Source organism: Aptenodytes forsteri, unplaced genomic scaffold, assembly GCF_000699145.1.
Source record: "Aptenodytes forsteri isolate BGI_AS27 unplaced genomic scaffold, ASM69914v1 Scaffold256, whole genome shotgun sequence".
NCBI classification, from domain to species: domain Eukaryota; kingdom Metazoa; phylum Chordata; class Aves; order Sphenisciformes; family Spheniscidae; genus Aptenodytes; species Aptenodytes forsteri.
This window is the reverse complement of record NW_008795021.1, coordinates 3,388,063-3,411,014: the sequence shown is the minus strand read 5'-3', so window position 1 is coordinate 3,411,014 and position 22,952 is coordinate 3,388,063. Positions and strand designations below refer to the sequence as shown.

The 22,952-nt window shown below is 36.8% G+C and overlaps 1 protein-coding gene across 1 annotated transcript in view; it reads left to right on the top strand.

The window, feature by feature from the left end:
* The window catches only part of FAM135A (family with sequence similarity 135 member A), an 82,035-nt gene extending 63,725 nt beyond the window's left edge, over positions 1 to 18,310 (top strand). Inside the window, exons 18-21 of the mRNA XM_009275785.2 lie at positions 3,333 to 3,484; positions 5,528 to 5,638; positions 17,059 to 17,172; positions 17,926 to 18,310. Of these exons, the coding sequence (XP_009274060.1) occupies positions 3,333 to 3,484; positions 5,528 to 5,638; positions 17,059 to 17,172; positions 17,926 to 18,131 (583 nt within the window). The 3' untranslated portion in view covers positions 18,132 to 18,310. The remainder of the gene's footprint in view (positions 1 to 3,332; positions 3,485 to 5,527; positions 5,639 to 17,058; positions 17,173 to 17,925) is intronic.
* Positions 18,311 to 22,952: the final 4,642 nt, after the last annotated feature.

The following is a 22,952-nucleotide window of genomic DNA, read 5'->3' as shown; positions in this document are numbered from 1 at the left end:
ACGCAGAGTAACTACTTGTTATTAATAGAAACTATAGTGAAACTAAAGCAGCTTTAGGCCTGACTTGTTACTTCACTGCCAGACAATTGTTGTCACAGCTAAAACAAACTATAATCAGCTCAGGCCAAGACAAGTCAAGAGAAGTTCTGAGATTCTGCGCTGTTGGGTCAATGCAAAGCCTGATGCCTTCAAGTAATGGCAAAATCCTATTTATTGTGCTACATTCTTATACTGAGATAAGAAAAGGCACTCCCTGTACCATCAGAACCCAGAGCCATACTATAGTGTCAACTTCAGTGAACCAACATTTTTGGTACTGTCAAAGCTAATACCAGTTATTGCACCAGTACACTACCCAATTACACTATCCACTTGATCCCCTCTGAACAAAATCTTTGTGCTCACTACAAGTGTGTAGCAAGCATGAACTGGAAGCTTGATTCAAACTAACAGCAATTTGTCTTATAAAACAACTGTTTGGTAAAGAATCACAGAATACTTTAGGTTGAGGGGACCTCTGGAGGTCATCTTGGACCAGTTACCCACTCATACCAGTGCCACCTTCACAGTTAGTGCAACTTTGAAGCAAGTCAAATTGTGCTCAGTCATATCCGTTCAAGTTTTGAGTATCTATGAGGATGGAAGCCTTTCCAGGTCATCACAGAGCTAGGAAATAAACCACATGCTCTTATAGTGTAGTTTCAGAACCCGTTTTCCCCATGTCAGGTCTTACATAAATTTCTGATGACCTGTATTGGACTTCCACCTCAGTTGGATTATTCAGCTTGTCATCCTCTTCCCTAATTAATGTTGGCTCACAAAAAAAAAAAGCAATTTTTAATGCTGTGCAGATATTAAAACATCCGTTCATTGTTTCAGCACCTTTTTGATTATGGCTTTTGATGGATTTTTTTTTTTTTCTTCCATGAATTTTTATAGTTGGACAGGATTTTTCATTTGTTAGCACAGAATAATGAGGTTTTACTGTGTCTAATTTTCCAGTATGATCTGAATTGGTAGACTTGTGCCATAAAGCGCTTATGAATACTACAGTGTAATTCTGTTACTTCAGTGTGTTAATGATATCTTGTATTCAAAAGTGGTAATATTGCCACCTACTGTTCAGAAATGCATTGGTTTTGCAGAGCATCCCACAGTTGCAGGTATCTGAAACAATGAGTAGGATGGGTTACGTTTTTGTCTTACACTTTCAGAACCCTTTTTGAAGGGTTTTCCTCCCTTTTCCTTTTTGTTTTGAGCAAATCCTTAAACCTTTCTCTATTAGAAAATAATATTAAAGGCTTATTACGTGTTCACCTAAACATCTGAACTTGAACACAATATATTACTGTAACCTTTGTTATTTTTGTAAGTCTTTACAAATTAAGAACAAGTGTTTATTCTGTGAGGTTCATTCACATAGCTAATTGTGAGCACCTTTTTTTCCTCAAATGGATCTTTCATGTTTCTGAAGTTTTCATTCAGGTATACCCATATTCCTGAGGATGATAGGATTGATTGATGGATCACTGCTTTTTCTAGTGACAAAATTGTCCTTTGTTATGGTACAGCATAAGAGTTTCTCATCCTTTTACGACGTTTAATAAATAGGGGATGAACTGTCAGAGAACTGTCAAGAGAACATCTCTGCTAATGTTCAGATCTTTAGAAAATAATCTCTTCTGCTCAAGAGCAGCTGTGTGATGCAGATCATCTTCAGGATAAACTCACTCAACTTCTGTGGACATTTCCTTGTTCCTAAAGAATTTACGGTTTTGTTTTTCTTGTATGGACTTTACGATGTACTCTGAGAGAATGGTTTTAAATTCTAGTATTCAAGAGAGTCATCAGCTCAGTATTTTGTTTTGCAAATGCACTGGTGGTGTGCTGACAGCACAGAGGATACATATCTTTCATTTCTAAATTAGTTAGGCAAATATAGCAAGCTGCGGCAAAGAATTTCTGATATTGCAGCAATTTTGAAAATCTAGTAGTAAAAGCGAATGGGAAGAATATACATATGTGCTTAAACTGTGTATTGGTAAGGAACAAATAGCCTATTCTGTCACAGACATGTATAATTATGTCAGACTTTAGGAGTTCAGGGGTGGCCCTGCCATTCTATAACATAGTGTTTGAATTTTTTCACTTAGCTTTAAATTGGAATTTTCAGAGTCAGTAATTCTTGCTTGGGAAGCAATTAAACAGTCAAATAATTTTTTAGCACTGTATTTTACACAGATATTACTGGTAGCTTTGTTTTTAGCTATTTTTGTTGATGAATGTAGTGATACAGAGCAAATAGGAGGGGTGATCTTACGGGTGTAGTGTTGTGGCACATACGTGATCCAGCCACGATAGTTCTACTGTATATTTTTGGATGGTTGTCTGTTCTCTCTGTGTCCTGAGATGACATCTGTAAAACAGGAAGGCGCTTTTTCCTTCTAATTTTGTGAGTCTTGTCTCTACCATATCCTTTTTAAGTCAGTGCCTAGGATGGTGTGGTCCTTACCTCAGCAGGGATCTGTAAGCATAACTGCATAATAACTAGAACTGCTTTATTTTGTAGTGTCACTTCTAAAGAAATGCTTTATACGGACTTGTGGGTACGACAGTAGACACCTCAGACTAAGTAATAATTATTCTTAGATACATGAAGGTGAAGACTCCCATCCATTTTTCCCTGAACTCACTTAACTAGGGAAACAACTAAGTGTGGTATTCTCCTGGCAGACAGATATTCTTCAATTGCCTCGCTCAAGCTGATAATCACTTATTTTGGTCCAACTGCTAAGCAGATTTGAGATGTTGCTTCTATTTTAAAATAATCAGATTCCGTTAAGTAATGGGTTTCCCCCTTATAGGAGTACTTTTGGGATCCTTCTCCACTAGGTTGTTTCAGTAACTCTCATGCATTTATCATATTGAATGCCATCACATGCCAAAGTAGTGATTTATTCAGTCATGCACAGCTCATAAAATATTTTCTGAATACTTGGTGCTAGGGGAAATACAGCCAGAAATAATCTTGGTTTGGGGTGGGAGATGCTGATGGAAAGATAGTTTGTTTTCACTAGCTTTTCAAAAATAATGTATAAAATAATTCTGGAGGAGCTCAGAACATGTTTGTAACGACTTTGTGCAGCTTGGGAGATATGGACAAGCTATGTTTTCTGTGTGACCTAAAATACAGGCTTCTGAATGGAAACTTTTCATTAATTTTTTCCTATGCTCTTTCAGCATTTTATGACACCAATTTTATTTTTCTCTGTTTAAAAGAAAAGAAGATTGCCATCAGATTCTATGTTATACTGTTTTTTCTTTTTAAACAGCTTTATTGGACACTCACTGGGTAATTTAATAATCCGTTCAGTGCTCACAAGACCTCGTTTTAAATATTACCTCAACAAACTTCATACCTTCCTGTCTCTGTCTGGACCACATCTTGGTACCCTCTACAACAGCAGTGCTCTTGTTAATACAGGTAAAGTATTATTTTCAGTAGTATAAGTTTAGGGGAGATTTTGTCTTTGAAATGCACTTAGTTTCATGTGGGGTGCGCGTTTCTGCATTACTTTGATTAAGAGAAAGTGCACATTTCACTGTCGTAAGAAGAGAGAAGGGTTATAAAAATAAAGTATCAATAGAAGGATGTGCAAGAAATGGTTGACAAACGTTTTCCTGTATGTTTGATTCAGGTTTTCTATTACACCATAAAGAAACTCCAGGTTTAATGTGTTGAGCTCAATTTATTATAAACTGAATTTTAATACACTTAATCTGCAAAACAAGTAGGTAAGATGCATTAAAATAATTCTGAACTACTAGTAGTGTCTTTTTTCTCAAAAATGTCTTACAGAAAACCTTACAACCTGCAGTGTGTTTCTGCAGATGTGTTTGTACCTTATGAATGTCTGTTTTTTCTAAAGATTAAATGTAGCTCTAGGAGAACTTGTAGAAACTGCTGACTTTTGAAATAAATGTTAGAAAATATTTTCAGGTAGCATCAAATTTTTAAATGAAAACTTGTTTCTGAGATTACCACCTACCTTGGAGAGCCCAAACCCAAAATGAGTAACACTTATTTTCACTAAATATAAACATGCTTATTAAACTCTTAAAAAAAACCTCTAAAAATCATTAATTACTTTGTTTAGTGCCAGTTTATTTATTGATTGTTTATTATTTTGTTTCATACAAAAATGAGGAGGAAAAACTTTTAACTCACGTATTGAGCTTAAGAAAAGTGGACAGGAATTGCTGGTGTTGGAGTTTATAGAAGCGGGGGGAACATGCGAGCTCTTTGAATTTGGTTGAAACGGTACCGTTTATAGCCCTCAGTACGCTACCAGTGAGGTTCACTTCAGGATTAAGACATCTACAGTATAATTCACTATGGGCACCTACTGGGCGTTTAACCTAGTATATCTGTGGACAGTTTCTTTCACGTATTTTAATCTGTAACTGAATCTCACCCAAATCACCCAAAAGTGTTAGCATTACTTTGCTTTTAGAAATTGCAGTTTTCCAGGATACAAAGAGGCAGGGCTGTTTGCTTGTTTATGTAATCACCAGCAAATGGCTTTCAGTTAACTAAGGTTAAAGCTATCAAAGTATAATCTGGAATATATTAAGTGAAAAAATAAGGATTTCTGGAGTATTTCATCTCCTTTATAGTTGAAGACTACAAAATGTCCTTTCCATATAATAATCTTCCTCTACATTTCAAACTCCTTAAGATTTTGGAAAATACCAAGATAACAATAAGTAATGGGTATTGAAGTCTGAATTACTAAATTGTATGTATACATTAACGACCTTCAATAAATTCCTTCAGTAAAAGATTACGATTTCCTTGAGGGTTGAATCAACACATTCTTGAGGCTGTAAGGGCTTGGTTGCTTGCTTTTCTTTTGCTTGGCAAGGGACAGAAGATTTTCTGAAAGGCCAGTTAGCCAGCTGGCTTTGCTTATGGACTAATAAAGAGGGTACAGCATCATAGAAAATACAATACTATGATTTTCCTCCCAGAAGATTCTGCTTCCTTTGTTCAAGTTACATTTAATGAATTCAGTGGTTCTATAAAGTTATTTTTAGAAATCTGAGAAATAACGCTTGTTGTTTAGTGCTACATATTTCAACATCAGAATGTTCCAATATTCTGTAAATTATTGAAATAGAGTTTGTATATTGCCTTATGGCTAACTTATTAATGTATTTTCACGTTTTGTAAGTATAGTTATTTTCTTCTAGAAAGGCATGTACATTAGTGGAAATAATGGTCTTCATGCTTTATTTTATATAGACAGGAAAGAATAATGAACAAAAATTTTAAATGTTTCTGGGCTTGACAACGCTGACATGAAAAATAAAACTAACATCTGAGGAGCTAAATATATGGACTTTACATACTTTTATTTAATATTTTTTTATTTTTATTTTTTATTACTTATTACTTTTACTTAATATTTAATTAGTTTTCATATTTTATTGTGGATTTATACTCATGCTGTACCTAACAATGCAGGACTGTGGTTTATGCAGAAGTGGAAGAAGTCTGGTTCTTTATTGCAATTGACATGTCGAGACCATTCAGATCCACGACAAACATTCTTATACAAACTTAGTAAAAAAGCAGGTAAGCTTTGCTAATACTTATTATCTTTTAAAGGCCACTGTACGTCAATGTGAATAGGAAACCTACAAAAACATTTTCCAACAAGCTCTTGTTTCAGTTTATATAAGAGTTACTTTGGCTTTAGTCCCATGTTCTTCAAGTAAAATAAACAAGAAACCATTTTTGTTGCAGAGGTGGACCACTGGTTTGATACTTTCCTTCCTAACTAATGAGCAGAAGTTCTGAGTGCAGCCACTATGCTGGTGTGTGTGTGTGTGTGTGTGTGTATATGTATATGTATGTATATAAAATCAGCTTCCTCTTGAGCCACTGAAGCTAGTGATTTCAGTGTGATAAGTCAAGTACATATACACTCATTTAGGATTACCTGTTTCTGTATCTATTTTTCTTATCTATTCTATAAATGTAAAATTCTGCTTTAAAGTTTTGCTAACCTGTCTTTTATTTCCTCATTAAGATGGTCAGGGAAAACAAACTCCTTTTGATAAAGAAAGGAGAAGTTGTACTTAGCATAATAGCTAAAAGACAAATTAAATTATTCATACTATATCATTCATACGATTTTCTCCAGTTTGAATATTCTTATTTCAGCTGTTGGCTGAGAGCCAGTTTTGGCAGTGAAGAATGTTGCAGTTGGGGGGTAGTTTCTATTCAGCATTATGAAGTTATTGAGGATTCATCTGACAGGTATTTCTAAGTGTGTGTCAGGCAAGCAATTGTGGAGCCAGAGATGCTCATGGTGTTTTGTGAGAAACCTGGGCACATTTCTCCATCAAAATATTTGTAGGGTGTCACAGCTGAAATTTTGTTGAGAACAAAGCAGTACAAAGATACAGGAACGAAAAGACTGGTATCTAGCTCTTGAGATGTTAGAATATAAAACTTACAGGGCTTGGAAGAAGCAGAAAAGAATAAGGAGCAGGAAGAAAAATCATGGATAAGACAGAATGTTGATCAAAAACTCATTTTAGAAAAACTTGGGATTTTTTTTCCCTTCTGTTCAAAATCTACTCTCACAAAGTGATTTTGTTGCTGATAAGGTGATATTTAAAGCTGAACTGGTATTTAAAGGTGAACTGCGAAGTTAAAAATTATTGGAACAACTGGACCACCATCAACTGAAGTGCTCTCAATGTAGCTTTGCAGTCTTTTGAAAATAAAAGTTCAATCCTAAACAGAAGTTAGGAGCTTCTGAGAAGTTACACAGCGGATGCTGGGTAAGACTGTGGGACCTGTATTATAGAGATAATCAGATCAATTAATTGGTTCGCTTTAAAGAATTTGGTATTCCTTGGTTTTATGTGTATATATCTCAACATGACTAGAGACACTGTTATTTGAGTATTGTTGACTATTCAAGAAATACGACATATTTTCTTATGACAGGCTTTCTATGTGACAGGCTTTTTGAAAGACCTGGATAGCATTGTCTTAAGAGTCGTTTGTTTGTGGGTTTTGTTGGTTTTTTTTATTTTTGTTTTTTATTTATTTATTCCTCATAAATGGTAGAAGGAGCCTAAAAGTCTTAGGGCTCAGTTTCCTTTTTCTACCTTCTTACTGAAGAGGTGGAAAGAGCTGTATCTTGGGCCACAGCCTCATACACCATCTTGTTCCAGGTCCTTCAGTGAGCTTGGTGTGAGGGGGAAAGAAAAGCTGGGGGAGAAGGAGAAAGAGATGTGACAATTTGATAATTTTATTGAAGGAGAAAAGAAAGCAAGCTTTACACTTCCCTAAAAGAGAAGGAAGAAAGTTTTCCTTTGAGGGTTGAGTTAATATACTGTATGTACACTGTAGGTGTTGGCACCTTTAACTCTTGATATCTGTACAAGGTATGCTTCTGTCCTGCCATCTCTTTGTTCATTCAGTGGGCATACAGTATTGGCTGTGCTTGACTCAAACACCAGATGGAAGGAGTTTGGGATTCCCCTACCTGTACCGTTTCTCTTCAGATTTTCAATCCAGAGAATTTGCATACTGTTCTCTATAGGGATTCTAAACATAAGTGTTTCCAGGAAACACTTTATCCCAGGCTACATGCAAGAGATTGACAACAGTGTTGAGAAGTATAGTCCTGATTTTGCAGCTTCTGTTGATTTTTCTAATCCTATAGGAAAATAGGAGTCTAAGATGCAGAAACATCTGTTGCTGCTTAATGTGGTGTCTTCTTCAGATGCTGGCTTTGCAGCTGCGAAAACCCCTAAGGCAGCAAAACTTGCTACTATTTCAACTCTGCTGTGGTCCAGTTGGTTTCGAGATTATCCCTGAAAGTGGCTATGGATCCAGCAGGTGATGTTTTGAGGGTCTAGGTCTCAGCCATGTTGTTGTGTGGTGGTTTGTGGCTCTAGTTCTTAAATTTGCCAGAGAACATCTCTGTTAAACACATTGTCTTGTCACTTAACCCCAAAATGGATGAACTTCCTACTTTCTGTAGCATTGTAGGTGAAAGTACAGTTCAGCATCTCTTCCGCCCTTAAAAAAGAAGCTCCAGTAAGTACAAATGCTTAGCACCATTCAGAAGCAAGAGATTTGTGCTGATATCTACTTTCTGTTCTAAATCCTGGAGCAGTACCAGTTAATACCAGAAATTTTGCAATCATGAACATATTTTCTGATAACTCACTCTCAGTGCTGCTTCTATCGCAACAATGCATCTAGGAGGATCTATGACCAACATTTTTACCAGTCTTGCTTTTTCCTCCCCATTTGGGGCCAGGTTGGACTTCGTGGCTGGACATCACCTCCGGCTCTTGGATCTCATAGTCAGAAACAGCACCATTCAGTTTCTCTGCTGCTGCCAAAATTTCTGGGCTCTTTCTCTTCCCAGAGATCTCTCTCAAAAGAATCTGTTCTGAAGGGAGTTTTAATGCTTTAGTGCAGAGAGCTTGCAGAATATTCCATCAGGAGAAGCAGGTTATGTATGTGACATTGCAAAAAGAATTGTGAGTCTTCTGAGCAGATGCAAAATTCTCACCTAACAGTAGGTTCAGACTTCAAAAGAATCTTCACAACTGAAAAATGAAACTGAAAAATTCTAAATACATCATGAATAAATCCCTCCCATCTATATCATGCAACTCTTCCTTAGTACAATGTAAGTCAGTCTGTCATTACTGGCTGAGGGAATAGTTACCCAGAACTTGCTCTTTTCGGTTTCTTTAGGTTCTCTACCTCAGTTTTCCTTTACAGTAAAAATCTTTTAAGAGGAATTTTTTTAAAGCATCCAGTAAGAAACAAATAGGTTTTCCTAACAGTTATAGTTGTTATAGTGCTGCTACTTGTGTATTGTATTTCAGCCTTTGATAGGAGTGAATGATAATTATCCAATTCCGAGATAAAAGCTGAAAGTGTGATGTATACGTGGTTTGTACTCAAGCAGTAGATGCTTATTGTCATTAGTCGTGGTCTGATTTTTTTTTGTTTGTTTTAAAAATAGCTGGGGCCAAGTCAAGTTTGTTATTTGCCAGAAAACTTGGTGTAAATTGGTGAATATGCTATGTTGTGCCTGGTAAATATAACTACGTGCTGGAATAGTGATTCATCTCAGTGACAAAACTTGCGTTAAAAAGTTGTTATTGTCATTAATTGTTGTTAATATTCTTAAATGAAAAGGAAATGCATTCACCTAAACACAGATATCTATGATTTAGAATGTGTTCATTTGATTGTTCTTTTAGAAGTATATCTGGGTAAGAGTTTTGTTTGCAGAATTTCCCCAGATCTAGTATTGGAGATACAGTTAGCTCTCATTTAGCAAGTGAACTCTGGGAACACTTCGGTTTCATTTTCAAGTAATTTGTCAAGGCGGAATGACAGATAACTTATTTTAAGAATTCTCTTTATCTGTTTCTGGTGTATAAATAGGAATTGATTCTTAAAATTGTAAATGCCTTTTGAAATGATTGATTCAATAAATTACAGCAAATGGCAAGTGATGATGATGTTGAACTGTCTGCTTTTCTAAGTCTCTGTTTTTCTGTAGCATTGTATATGGTTTGTCTGTCAACTAGTTTTGTTTTTATGCACTTAGTGCATAAAGTTGTAGAATATTTTTTAAAAGTCAAGTACAACTCATTCATTGCCCAGCTATCAAGTTTGTTAAAGCAGAAAGAGTGACCTTAAAAAGTTAACTTGTTAAAGCAATCTTAGAAAGCCCACTTACATATTGTCTTCAAGTTTAAGAATTATGAAAACAAAATAATTTTTCAGGCCATGTAACAGGTTACCCTATGAAAAGAAATCTATTTCAGAGAATAATAGCAGGTAGGGGGAAGAAATTGAGACTTTCAAATATTTTGTTAAAGCAGAAAGAGTGACCTTAAAAAGTTAACTTGTTAAAGCAATCTTAGAAAGCCCACTTACATATTGTCTTCAAGTTTAAGAATTATGAAAACAAAATAATTTTTCAGGCCATGTAACAGGTTACCCTATGAAAAGAAATCTATTTCAGAGAATAATAGCAGGTAGGGGGAAGAAATTGAGACTTTTAAATATTTGCCATTTCTGACTGGATTGTTGTTTTAAAAAAAAAATCTGGATGTTTTCTTTCTGGACTTGACCATTCCAAATTCTAATAAGTTAGAGCTATTTTCTGTGTTACAATTATCGTCATTGCTAATTGCTGATAAGGAGCAAAAACTGACCTTACTTGCTTATAAGGAGCAAAAGGTAATACGATTATTTATTCAAAGTGAAGAGAGTTAAAGTTTATGCTATTTCTTGAATGTTAAGTTACTTTAAGCACTGGTCACTTTATGTTGGCAGTTGAGGGATTTATACCATCTTTAAGCCAGTGGAAAATTTAGTTTTCTGATGTTGCTTCTTCACAATGATAATGTTTAGAATTATGTTCTTTGACAATAGTCTCCTTGAAATCTGTTTGTCATGTCTTCAGCAGCTGCAATCTGTCTGGTAATTTCTGGGGGTCTTGGAAATGATTGTTAATTTCATACTGTGACAAGAAGTTACACCAGGTTGCCAGCTATGATGACGTGTTCAATACAAACACAACTGTAGTTGCACAGATGAAAAAATACATGAAAATTTCTGCACTATGTGTAAATAGTGTTTCATGTTGTAGTATTATGGAGTCAACAAAAACTAAGAGTTTAATTTTTTGAAATCAACTTGATAAGATTTTTAGACACAAAAATAAAAAAATACATAGTCCTCTATTTTCTAATTGCTTGGCTTTTAGACGTTAGTATGGTCTATCCACTTAGCGGAATTGAGTACTTCCTGTAACTGAACAGTTGACATTTGCCATAAAACTTACAAAATGGTAATTATGCAGACCTGTCCTTAAAGGGATATCAGGGAGTGAGTTAAGTATTATTTGAAACTAGCGCATGAATGAATTGAGCAGCATAGCACCATGTAGGGATTCAGTGACAAGTTCTGGGACTTGCACAGCTCCTGATTTCTGTTTCCAGAAATGGGACTTGCACAGCTCCTGATTTCTGTTTTCACTTAATCTGTTGGTTATGCTTAAATATTTTCTACAAGTGATAACTGCACCTTCATGTTTACTTTCTAACATCAAATGTAAAAATCGGCTAGCTTATGAAATGCCAACTGTTCTTTTGGCACATCACCAAAATAATAATCAGAAGTTTTTTCTTTTAAGAGATGAAGGAAGGATATGCATTTGATCAGTGTCTTCAAATACATAATTGATTCCAGCTGGAGCACATTGTAATTTTTGTCTGTGGCAGTGGAAAGGCAGTAGCTCCAGTGAAACTGAAGATGCTTTCAGGTGTAACTTGAGCACTGTCCCAAGCACTTCTCCCACCTTGTCTAATTCACTTTAGTTTGTGCAGGGTAAACAAGAGAAGCTCTTCTTTATTTTTTCCTCTTCAGTTAGAATATTTTGTTTCTTACCTTATTTACATTTCATACTTATCCAGTTACATTTTTCATAAAAATTAACATATTCCAGGGAGTCCAGGAAAATAAACTGTAAATTCTTGATTTGTAGCCATTGCCACCCAACAAATCTGCACTTTCTTGTTCATGGTACTGTACATAGTAGACATCTCAAAGAAGAAAACATGTCAACCACGCTTATTCACTGCTCATGTGGTGTTAACATGGACGTAAATGAAAACCAAAACAAACGTCTTTTCCTCCTGTCAGAGATTAGGAAAATGCACGTTTTTAAAGGAGGGAGATAAGGCAATAAACAAGCACATCGGAATTCTGCTAATCAAGACCTGTGGAAGTACTAAGACATATGCTTCAGAATGCTGTTTTCAAAATGTTGTTTTCTGTCCCAGTTATGAATTGTTCCCTCACTGGCGGGAGCACTTCCTGCAACAAACTTTGGACCTGCAAGTTTTTCTATCTCAGCTTTAGTTCTGAACTTTTTTTAAGTCCCATTTCTCAGCCGTAGAATATGCCCACATTAGCCCTCAGGAATGCATTCAGAAGCAAATCTCTTCATGATCCCTCTTTACTTCAGAACACAATGAATGAGCTTTAGCAGCCGATGCACGTTGCATCCACAGGACCAGACTAGAGCTAGTCCACAGTAAACTCTCCTGAAAATGGGCATTATGATGGATGAGGGATTCTTAATGCCAACAGGTTTGCTGTACAGTTCTGTTCCTCTTATGCCACAGAGTTCATAAATGTGAATGTACAGCCATAGTCTATTTTAGGATGTGTTTGTACTTATGTAGGTAGGCTTAGATTCATATGTCTTAGTACTTCCACAGGTCTTGCTTAGCAGACAGCAGATGTGCGTGTTTGTTGCTTTATCTCTCTCCTTTAAAAACGTGCATTTTCCTAATCTCTGACAGGAGGAAAAGACGTTTGTTTTGGTTTTCATTTACGTCCATGTTAACACCACATGAGCAGTGAATAAGCGTGGTTGACATGTTTTCTTCTTTGAGATGTCTACTATGTACAGGATGTCAGCTTAGCTTACTTGGTGCTATTTGGCTTTGTGGAGGGAAAAAGCATTTCAGCTCTTGACTTGAGGGAGTGCCTGTTTATAACTTGTGATGAGGATGAGACTAGAATTGAAATAGCATCCCTATTGGTAGCATGGCATGGAGACTAACCTAATGAGTTCTGCCAAGAGGAAGTACTTCCCAACCCTCAGTAGCTCTGTTCCAACCGTGCTGGAAGAATCTGGTAGGTTCTATAGCATCTGGAGCCAAGTTCTTTAAAGCATAATCTTCAAGGCAGAGTTTGAGCTGACAAGAAACTCTTGAGTTGATGTAAATCTAGCTCCCTAATCAGTATTCTTGTGGGACTGCAGCTGAAAGTCTGAGCTTCCTTGCATCTGTACCGTGGCATCTTAATCTGAGACCTCAGCTGACTCAGGATCTCAATGCTTGAATTTTTGGGGCATGATTCTAGCTGTGTGTGTGATGTGTTAACTTCACAAAGCAGTGCAGAAGACCAACTGCAGGAGATGGCTGCCTTCCAGGGCATAATTTTTGAAGTCCCTATTTCAGACCGCATTTTTGGCAAAGCTTCCAGATCGCTGTTTCCAAACAAGTATGTAAATGGACAAAATTGTAGAAAACGTTGGGACTATTGTACCTTGACAAAACTGAGACGTTTCCTTCAAGTCAAAGCAACCAGGTATGACCCTGAGCTACCTGATCTAACATCAAGGTTGGCCCTGCTTTGAGCAAGTGGGTAGGATCAGATGATCTCCAAAGGTCCCTTCCAACATAAATTATTCTATTCTAGGATTCTGTGATTAGTATATTCCTGAGGAAAATGTCAGCTTACTAATGGAATCAGATAGTTGTACTTTTTTTTTTTAAGCTTATCGTAAGTGATTATGCTTAAGAACTCTGTCGTATCCGCAGTGAATACTGTCCATTGCAAATAACTGAAGCCTTGTTTTGAGTTAGTTAAAGGTCGGTGGTATGGAATTTTGTCATCCTTTTTGTCATACAAATCTCAGAGAATATCAGCAGATGGAATACCAGTGGCTCCATCTCCCATTCCCTACTTGGATGTTGGCTGAGGCTGAAGGGCAGACTTAACATCTGATTCTGGTGCCTGAACGTATATAAAAATTTACTCCGCTGTGATTGCAGTTAGTTATGAGTTACCAGGTCTCTATACCTGCTGTTCCGGACAGATTTTTCCACTTGACATATTATTTGGAAAAATTGTTCATGAATCTATAGATATCATTAATTCAATAATGACTAATGCTGTTATTCAGAATTCATTGGTGGACATGAATGGCACGATGGTTAAATGATAGAAATTGTGCTCTCTGTGTATGCTTAAATTCACTTTGACCGAGATTGAAGTTCCATTAGGTGATAAGGATCATCATAAAAATTTGGAAAGCCCGTTAAAGGTTTGTTACTACAGGAAAGAACATTCTGTTATATGGGACAAAGCTTGTTATTTCAGCAGTGATCTTTCGCTTGGATTGTTCTTTTCCAAGCTATCTCAAATCCTGTTGAAAAACTTAGTCAATACTTTCTAGTTAATGACAACCTCAATATTTTTTATAGTACTCTGCGAAAATGTGTGATCTATTCAGTGGCTGATGTGATGTGATGAGTTCAAATGTATTTCGTTCTGATAGAATTAGGTTTTAATCTTCCAGCGTTTTTGCCTAACTACAACAATCTGGAAATGTTGGCCTAATTAGATTTTGGGGTTGGTTTCTTAATTCAGCAGCTGAAAATTTTGCTGCACAAGAAAAAACAGTTCATTAATCACTTGGAATAAGTAATTAATGTTTGGGATTTTTTTAAATACTTACAGTATGCGTGACAGATCTTGTATTATGTATGGTGTGGGAAAATAAAGATGTGGATCACAGGAATTAACTGAGCTGTATTCTTGTTCACAATTTATTCCTGAATTTTTAGTTTAATTAAAGGCACAATATATTTAAAGTCTAGGAAGTAAGTGAAAGAACAACATGTAAAGATGACTGGTGGGCCAGTTTTTACTGCTACATAAATGAAAGATTGTGATAAGTTGCTTCTTTGTCCACAAGTACACTTAATGTAGGCACAGTTTAGCACAACACACTTCCATATTAGAGATCATTCCATGCCTATGTCCTGAATAGTCCCATAGCCTGTCTGGAGAGCAGAAAGGGTGCTGTTCAACACCATGCAGTTCCTTCTCATTGACAAATGGTCTCATGTTGTAGAAATCCAAGGGGTTGCTAGAGTTCCCTCAAACACTTTTTCATAATGAAAGATTCTTGATACTTATCATGCCTAAAATTAAGGGAAGCCCAAGACATTATTTTTATGAACCAGAATATAAAGCATAAAAATGAGTCACTGTGACCAAAAGGGGATGCCTAATTTGTTACGACTGTGATGTCCTAAGCCTGGTTTGGGGGGGGTGGTGGGGGTGGTGTGTTTGTATTGTATCGCATGTGAGGGTGAAAAGAGTGTATTTAAATGTTGATTGGTGTAGACTGATGTTCCTCTAAAGATTGCCCAGGATATCTCTGCCTTCTTCAGGTTGATTAAAAGATCTAGGCAGTCCACTTCTTTGTACCTTTTGCATGAATGCTAATGAATATTTCTCTAGGGAAAGCGCATATCAAAAAAACTTAATAGAAGATAGATAGACTCCCAAGGAATTTACAAAACTATTACAGATCAGCCTGCAGAGAATTCCTATCCTTGATTTATTCCAAATGCATTCTTTTCAGTACAAAGTTTTGGAACTGGTATCTGCATCTTAGTGTAAGATTTGGTGCAGTCATTTTTCAGATGTCAAATAAAAGACTCCAGTGATTTAGCTGATCTTTTGAGACAGTGTTTTTCAGTGGGCACAGGCAAAAAAAACCAACCCAGATTCCCTGTTTGAAGAGGACAGGAACCAGGTTCTAGTTTGGAGGCATTTTCTGTATGGTTTTATAGATGTACAGAATTACTTGTTTTCATTTTTCTCTGAAATCTGGGAAGATACATTTACTTTTTCACATGCTAAAGTTGTTCAGCATTGTTTCTGTAACTGACTTGGTTTGGAGATGTAGTCTTTATCACATGGAGTGTACAAAATACTAAAAATTAGGAAACAACCTCTGAAAAAAGGAAAGATTTTTCACTTTGGGCTCCATTGACGGCTTTAGGAACACGTATGTATTAATAATTAATACTTAGTATGTGTTCAGTCTGAACAAAAGCAGGAAAACTAGAATCCAGAACTTTGTCCTGGCAGTATAGCTTCTGAAAAGCAGATAGCAAATAATTTCTTCTTCGTACACAATCAGATCTCTTCTTTTAATGAAAGAAAAGTTTGATTTGTGGAGGTTAACACAGAAAATGTTTGCTGCAGATTCCAAGCACCGCCTTTGAAGAATGATTTTATTGGCAGTATTTCTATAATTCTCAGAATGGACTAAGTACATTTTGTAAACAAAAAACTGACAGTTACAGGATCTGACCATTATTCTCCAGAAATTAAAAGCAGGGCTAATAGCACTAGTGCAAAACTCATTAGCACCGGTGCAAACAGTTGGATCAAATCTACCAACGGTAAGATGTAAGCACCTAACGCCTAGGAGATTCCCAGAGAGCCATTCAGGCTGGCTGCTTTTCAGTATAGCTTACCTTTACATACGCCTAAACTGTTTGAGCATTTTCTGGTTTTGCCTAACAGTTGCCTTTGTATTTAACTGTAGGTGGCTGTGATATTCAGGAGGGGCTGTTCTAAGGCAAAGGCAACCTATTTTCCTAAAATGCTCCATTGTGTTTGGCCTAAAGCAGATGGGCAGCACCGGAAATCTGCTGAAGCTTTTTAGAGAAAACGTAACAATTAAATGTCTTAAGGACTGTAACTCCATCATTACTGGGGGTTCCTACCTTTGCATCATCTTACTATTAGAGTGCTTGTCCAAGAAGTAGGAAGTCTGGGTTTAATTATAAAGGTTTAATTGTATCTGGGGAGTTGTGTTGGGTGGACCCCGCACCTATACTCAAGCTGGCCAAACCTTACAGCGAGGCAGTGCCTAATAGAGGCACCTACATGAGGTGGGCTATGTCGTGTACTTGTTGATGCTAGGCATTAATCCTGGAGCAGCTAGGCTGTTGACTGAAACATCAGTGAAGACAAGGCACCGTCCATCTTTAGGTTTCTTTAAGCAATGTGGAGGCTTTACTCCCTTCTGTCAGCCAGAACCAACCATTTCATTCCCAAGAAGCAAGATGAAGGTTTGAACCATACTCTGTTTAAATGGGAAGCATCACAATGGGGTCATGTCTGTATGTATTAAAATATGTACAGAGGAAAGGCTGGTACCCAACGTTTCGTTATTCTGTAGGTCTACCTATCGTAATTGTTTTTTCTGCCTTTTTGTGCAAGATCTTGTAATACATTGGTGCCAAATTTCAGTTGTAAAACATTTAATTATTCTGTAGTAATTGTCAAGGGATTCGTTGTAATAGATACCTTTCTCTCTTTTCCTGTAGGTCTTCATTACTTCAAAAACATTGTATTAGTAGGATCTCTGCAGGATCGTTATGTTCCTTATCACTCCGCTCGCATTGAGATGTGTAAAACAGCTTTAAAGGATAAACAATCAGGTAATAAATATCCTGCAAAATAAACAGACCACTCAGGTTAAACCTCGTAGGTCTCAGATTCATCCCATTTAATTTTGGGTGCTTACCTGAGACCCCTCTATTACGTATTTAGACACTCTGGGCTTAGTTTGTTGTAGTGGAGAGAGAAGATCCATGTGGGAGCTGAGTTGCTTTCTGGATTTGTCCTGTTCTGTTCCATGCAGAAGGAGATGAGACTGAATAAATGTCTAGCTTTCGAACTTTGCTGAAAGTTAGGTGGGATGAACACAGCCCCTGATGCGTTACTCCATGAATAGGGAGGACAAATCGCTTTGATTTTTGAGGACATCAAGTTGTAGCGTCGACTACGTGGGCTGTATTTAGTCGAGGCTTAATACTAGCACGGAAAGAAAAGGTAGTTTTCCCATTTTCAGTGATGGTTGGGTGTTGGATTTACTGTTGAGACATCCTAGCACAATTGCATTCTAGCATTATATATTGACAAATAAATACCTTTTACGTAGTGTAATAAATTAATACTGATGAGCAGATTCTCACTGTGAATGTACAAATACTAAAATGCATAGCTTAGAATTATTTTTCCAACATTTCTGGGGAAATTAAACTTCCTGCATGTTCTATCTTAACAGAACGACAGCGTAACACATATCATTACCTCTCTTACTCTGGAATGTATTCATTTTGAGTTCAGGGTCAAAGAACTGTATTTATTTCTGGGGATTCACACAGTGCAACTTTTCTTTTCCTCTACAGGACCAATTTATGCTGAAATGATCCAGAACCTGCTTCTGCCAGTTCTTCAAAATAAAGAATGCAATTTGGTTCGTTATAATGTAATTAATGCATTACCCAATACAGCAGATTCTCTCATAGGGAGAGCTGCGCACATTGCTGTTCTTGATTCAGAAATATTTTTAGAAAAATTCTTTCTTGTTGCTGCCCTAAAATATTTTCAGTAGAGAAAAGCAATGTAAGACACTTGGCTATTACCTCATTAACAGATGAATCAAATAATGTGTGGTATTAAAGTATAGCTGCAGCTTTTTTTTAAGAGGTATTTATACTTTTTATATGGATAATTTATATTATCATCCACACTTAGGGCTTTTTAACATCAACTTTACTTTCTAGGTAATGTTAATTTTCTGTACCTAATGATTTGGAGATTAAAGCACAGTGCGTACTTTTGGTTGGTTTATTATTGGCTCTTAGACTACAGAAGTCAATGTTACTTGGCTACATTTTACAAGAGGCTTTAGATGCCAAAATAAATTGGATTTTAAAATTCTAATAAGGTCTTACACATTCAGTTGTCGTATTTTAGCACTGTAGGAAGTTTAACTGGAAACCCAATGAGCTGCTAAAATACTGGATATTTGAAAATGACTGTATCTGTGGGTCTTGCAAAGACCGTTACCGAGTCGTCTGTTCAGATATCACTACAGCTTAAGAGTTTTCTACAACATCATTATCATCATTGTTAAGTATGTTATGCCTGTGGGAATATATTTTCTACTGATCTCAAAACCATGTTAGTTTACATACTCAATTTTATTACTGGAACTTTAGTTTTCAGAAGCAAATGGCAACTAAGGATTTTTGAATGTTTAATGATAGCTGCCTTCAAATAATTGGGTTTTTGCAAACTATTAAAATTGCTCCCTACTCTGTCAGTTCTTCAGATGAACATGGACAGTTTTACACGGACTTCCTTGTATGTACGTAAAATAAGTAAATGTTATAAATTTCTGCAATACTTTTATGAATTTAAGCAATTTTTAAATACTGTTAAAATGTTTTATTGACTACAAAGTATTGTAAATATAAATCAATACATCTTCAAATGGGACAATATTGTAAACTTTACCTGTTTAGTGGTACAGATGAAATGTTTTTGATATACAGGAATGTTAAAGGTCTATTGACTTTCTACTGGTGCTGAATAGCATTAAGTTTGGTTTCTCCTTCCTTCCCATTTTTAAATACTGTTAAAATGTTTTATTGACTACAAAGTATTGTAAATATAAATCAATACATCTTCAAATGGGACAATATTGTAAACTTTACCTGTTTAGTGGTACAGATGAAATGTTTTTGATATACAGGAATGTTAAAGGTCTATTGACTTTCTACTGGTGCTGAATAGCATTAAGTTTGGTTTCTCCTTCCTTCCCTTTTCTCTGTTTCAAACACTAATTCACTAAGGGGGGGGGGAGAGTTACATGTGCATTCACTAATTGTAATGAACATTTTTGAAAAATATAAATTTGTTGTATAATGCATGTTTATTTTTAGCATTGTGTTATTGCATCTGGTGTTAATAAAATGAACAAATGATTCTAACGGAAGCAATTAAAGAAACTGAAATGTTCTGCTAATTACCAAAACTCTGGGGAGGCTTTTTTGTATATAATTAATAATTTTGTATTATTTGAAATTAATATAGCAATAATAGTTTATAATGAAGTGATTTTGCATTTGGTTTGTTAATACATTCTTTGTAATACATTTTTTTTCCTCTGCATCTTACAAGTTTCAGGTGACCACCTACAGTTTGGCAATACACACACTTAAAAGAGTATTTTATTAGAGTTCTGTTAGGCAAGTCCTTACGACACAAAGATACCTTAAATACATTCCCACTCTAACAATGCCTACTTTTATTAATAATTTTTTTACATTATAATGGTGCTAGCCTGTTGTAAATATTTAAATTAAGTTCTGACATCTCAACTGTCTTTTGTTTAATGGTATTCTAGTAGTTGGCTAGTGGCTAAATTTTTAATAGCAGTTTAGGGAGCTAGATCGAAAAAATTTTCCTTGATTCACAATGGTCAAGCTAAACTACTTGTAGTACATAAGTATTTAGACGTTTCTTTCACTACTGAAAAATGTCTGTCTTGCTGCATCTCTCTGGAAATCCAAAAGCGTAAAGCACGCTTTTGTGATTAGCAAAGCAGAAATATCCTGGCAGAAATAGCCACCTTTTTTTTTTTTTTTAATAGTAGATCCCATCCATGTAAGGAGGCTTGAATTTGGTTTGTTCTTTGAGGAAAATGGATGGTGCAGGAAATCCTGTGATATTTGCATGTAAGCTTATCAAGGAACAGGGCAAATTAAGAGAACATTAACTTCTTTTTCTCTCCTCTAATTTGTATTGCCCAGTGCAGTCCATATGTAGCCCTCTCAGTACTGTAGCTTTTGTGGGGGCTGTTTGACATCTTGAAGTCCGAAAGGAATGGCCGCTACTTGTGTGCCGCAGGACAGTAGTTGAGTGGCATGATGACCCCAACGTGTCCTTGAAGCATATGAAGTTGCACTTTCAGACTCTACGGTACACTTGTGGTTGCTGTCTGAAAACATGCAATCTTGGATGTTTTGGACAAGTGTGCATGTGTTGCATGGCATACTCCCCCTACTACTGCATATTTCTGCCTTCTGTTTACTAGATAGAAATATGGACTCTTACCTACATAATCATCTGATGCAGTAGCAGCTATAAAGTGCTCCATCTCGCCCCTCTTCTGTTTGAATCAGGGCTTCATCCTCCTGTAGAGATAGTGACCTCTCCTTTATGCAGGTATCCTACACCTGCTTGAAAGAGAATTATGCTGCTTACAGAATGAGAGGTAAAAATTAAGGTCTTAGCATTCCTTTAGAAAGCTGCCTGTTCCTGAAGGCAGTAGGCTGCGACTGTTATTTCACAAAGCTCTCGGCGATCTTATTAGGAGGTTATTGCATAAAACGAGATAGTGTCTGAACTTTTGTTTGCAAATTGGGAAAGAGCTCATCTTCTACTGTGGAAATCAGGAGGCTTTGCAGCAGAGCCAAGAAGTTCCACATTGCTGGAAAACTTTCTCTGTAACCACAAAACACCCTTCATTCCAAGCCAGTCTTATTTGCACAGCCCTGACCAGGTGTGGTGTTCAGATAACCAGGCTTCTTGACACAGTCAGAGAGGAAGAGGGGGCATCTAGGCAGAATGGGCACACTTGCTTGCTGCCTGTGGCAGTGCTGGTTGTGGTACTTTCCAGGTAGCCCCCATGTCCCGCTTACATTCTGGCTCATCGGAATTGACCTGCTGCAGCGTTTGTGCTAGCTCCAAGTCTTCTGTCCCCTGCTTTTTAGAACAGCAAAGCAAAGCAGCATACGGTATTGTTTGAGATAAATGATCGGTAAGCAGAGGGAGGAAAAGAAAAAAAGAAAACATTGCATTTAATCACAAAGTAGAAAATTCCTGTGGCATGTGCTACATTTGTATTTACCAACATTCAGATTTATTACCTCCTCATTCACAAGATCTAGAAAGACGTAATTCAGGACTAAAAAGTAAATTTTGCATTTTTACAGCAATACAATAAATGAAGAACGGGAAAAAATGCTTTGAAGACCTCAGCTTATTTTTAGGTGGAAGAACAGTTTCTAATTAATCTTATATTGCTATTTCATTCTTACCATGTGAGATCGCACATAAGCATGATTTTTCATGGATTTGTGTTAAGCTGTTTAGGAACAGAGCTTGCTATTACTTGGTACCTGCAGACAGCTTGGTAGAAGTATTTTTAAGGTAAGAATTTCATGATAGTTTTTACTGTATTGAGCACATGCATGGTAAGTTCTTGAACTTGGAATAGATCTGGGTTTTTTTCTTGCTGCTTTTGGGCAGAAGAACATTTTTTCTGCATGAGCCACCAATATTCCTCTTTATTCTCTCTGATGTAGAGGCCCAGCATCTTGCTGTTAAAACAAAGAAACGGGTTTCCTATTGTTTTCGGCCTCTAATGTCCAATTAACCATGTTATAAAAAGCTGATTGAGAAAATGTCACACATACGGCAGTCAGTTAAATTTAATCACTTTCAGTGTGTAGGCATTGCCAGATGTAGTGCAATAAACTCAGTGGAGTGTTGCTGCTGTTAATTTACCAAGGAGATTTACTTTCTTAAACTCTTCAGTTGTGAACACAGAATGCTATTTTAGACTCTAATCTCCAAGAACGGGTGAGTGAAAGTTTCTTCTGCAGTTTAGTATCTGTGGACAGAGTGTTTTGAATTCTGTTTTATGGAAGAACAAGGTTAGCTGGAGATGTTTGAAGAGTGACAAAAAGCAAATGGTGCCATTTTCAAAACATTAACTGGAGCTTCACCCCATGAGCCCAGGTGTTTCTTATCCCAGTGTTAGGTTTATACTGAGAGAGTAGAGAGTGTTCAAAGCACCTTCACTGGGTAAACTGGGAAACTGAAAAGTTTCTTGGCGCTTTCTGCCTGGGAGGGTGAGTAACGCCTGCTTGAGTGCAAAAAAGACACCAGCAGGGGTATAGGACTGAGAGTTTACTATTAAATTAATACAATAATTATGATATTTAAATAATTTTCTGGTAAAGCTGAAGTTATACAGCCTTTAGTTTTGTAAGGACAAACACTAGGTCTGTACATCAGTATGGCATCAGCCTAAATTCTCTCACGTCCTAAGTGGCCTTTGTTGTATTATTTCAACAATTTAATTATTTTCATTATTAAATAGCTAGCAGGGCTGCACTACACATTGTGGGGGGGGAAACGGGTCACTTCAGCGGCAAACTCTTCATCGCATGAGAGAAACGAGGTGCCTTTGCTCCGGGTTTAGAGGGCGGGAAAGGGGAGTTACAGCTTATTTCTCCAGCACTTCCAAGAGCCCGGAGGTGCCTTCATCGAGAACTTGGCTCCCGAGGCGCCGTTCACCTCCGGTCATCGGAGACGGAGAGCGGCGCGGGGGGGGAATGGGGTTGTTTTTAAGGCCGGT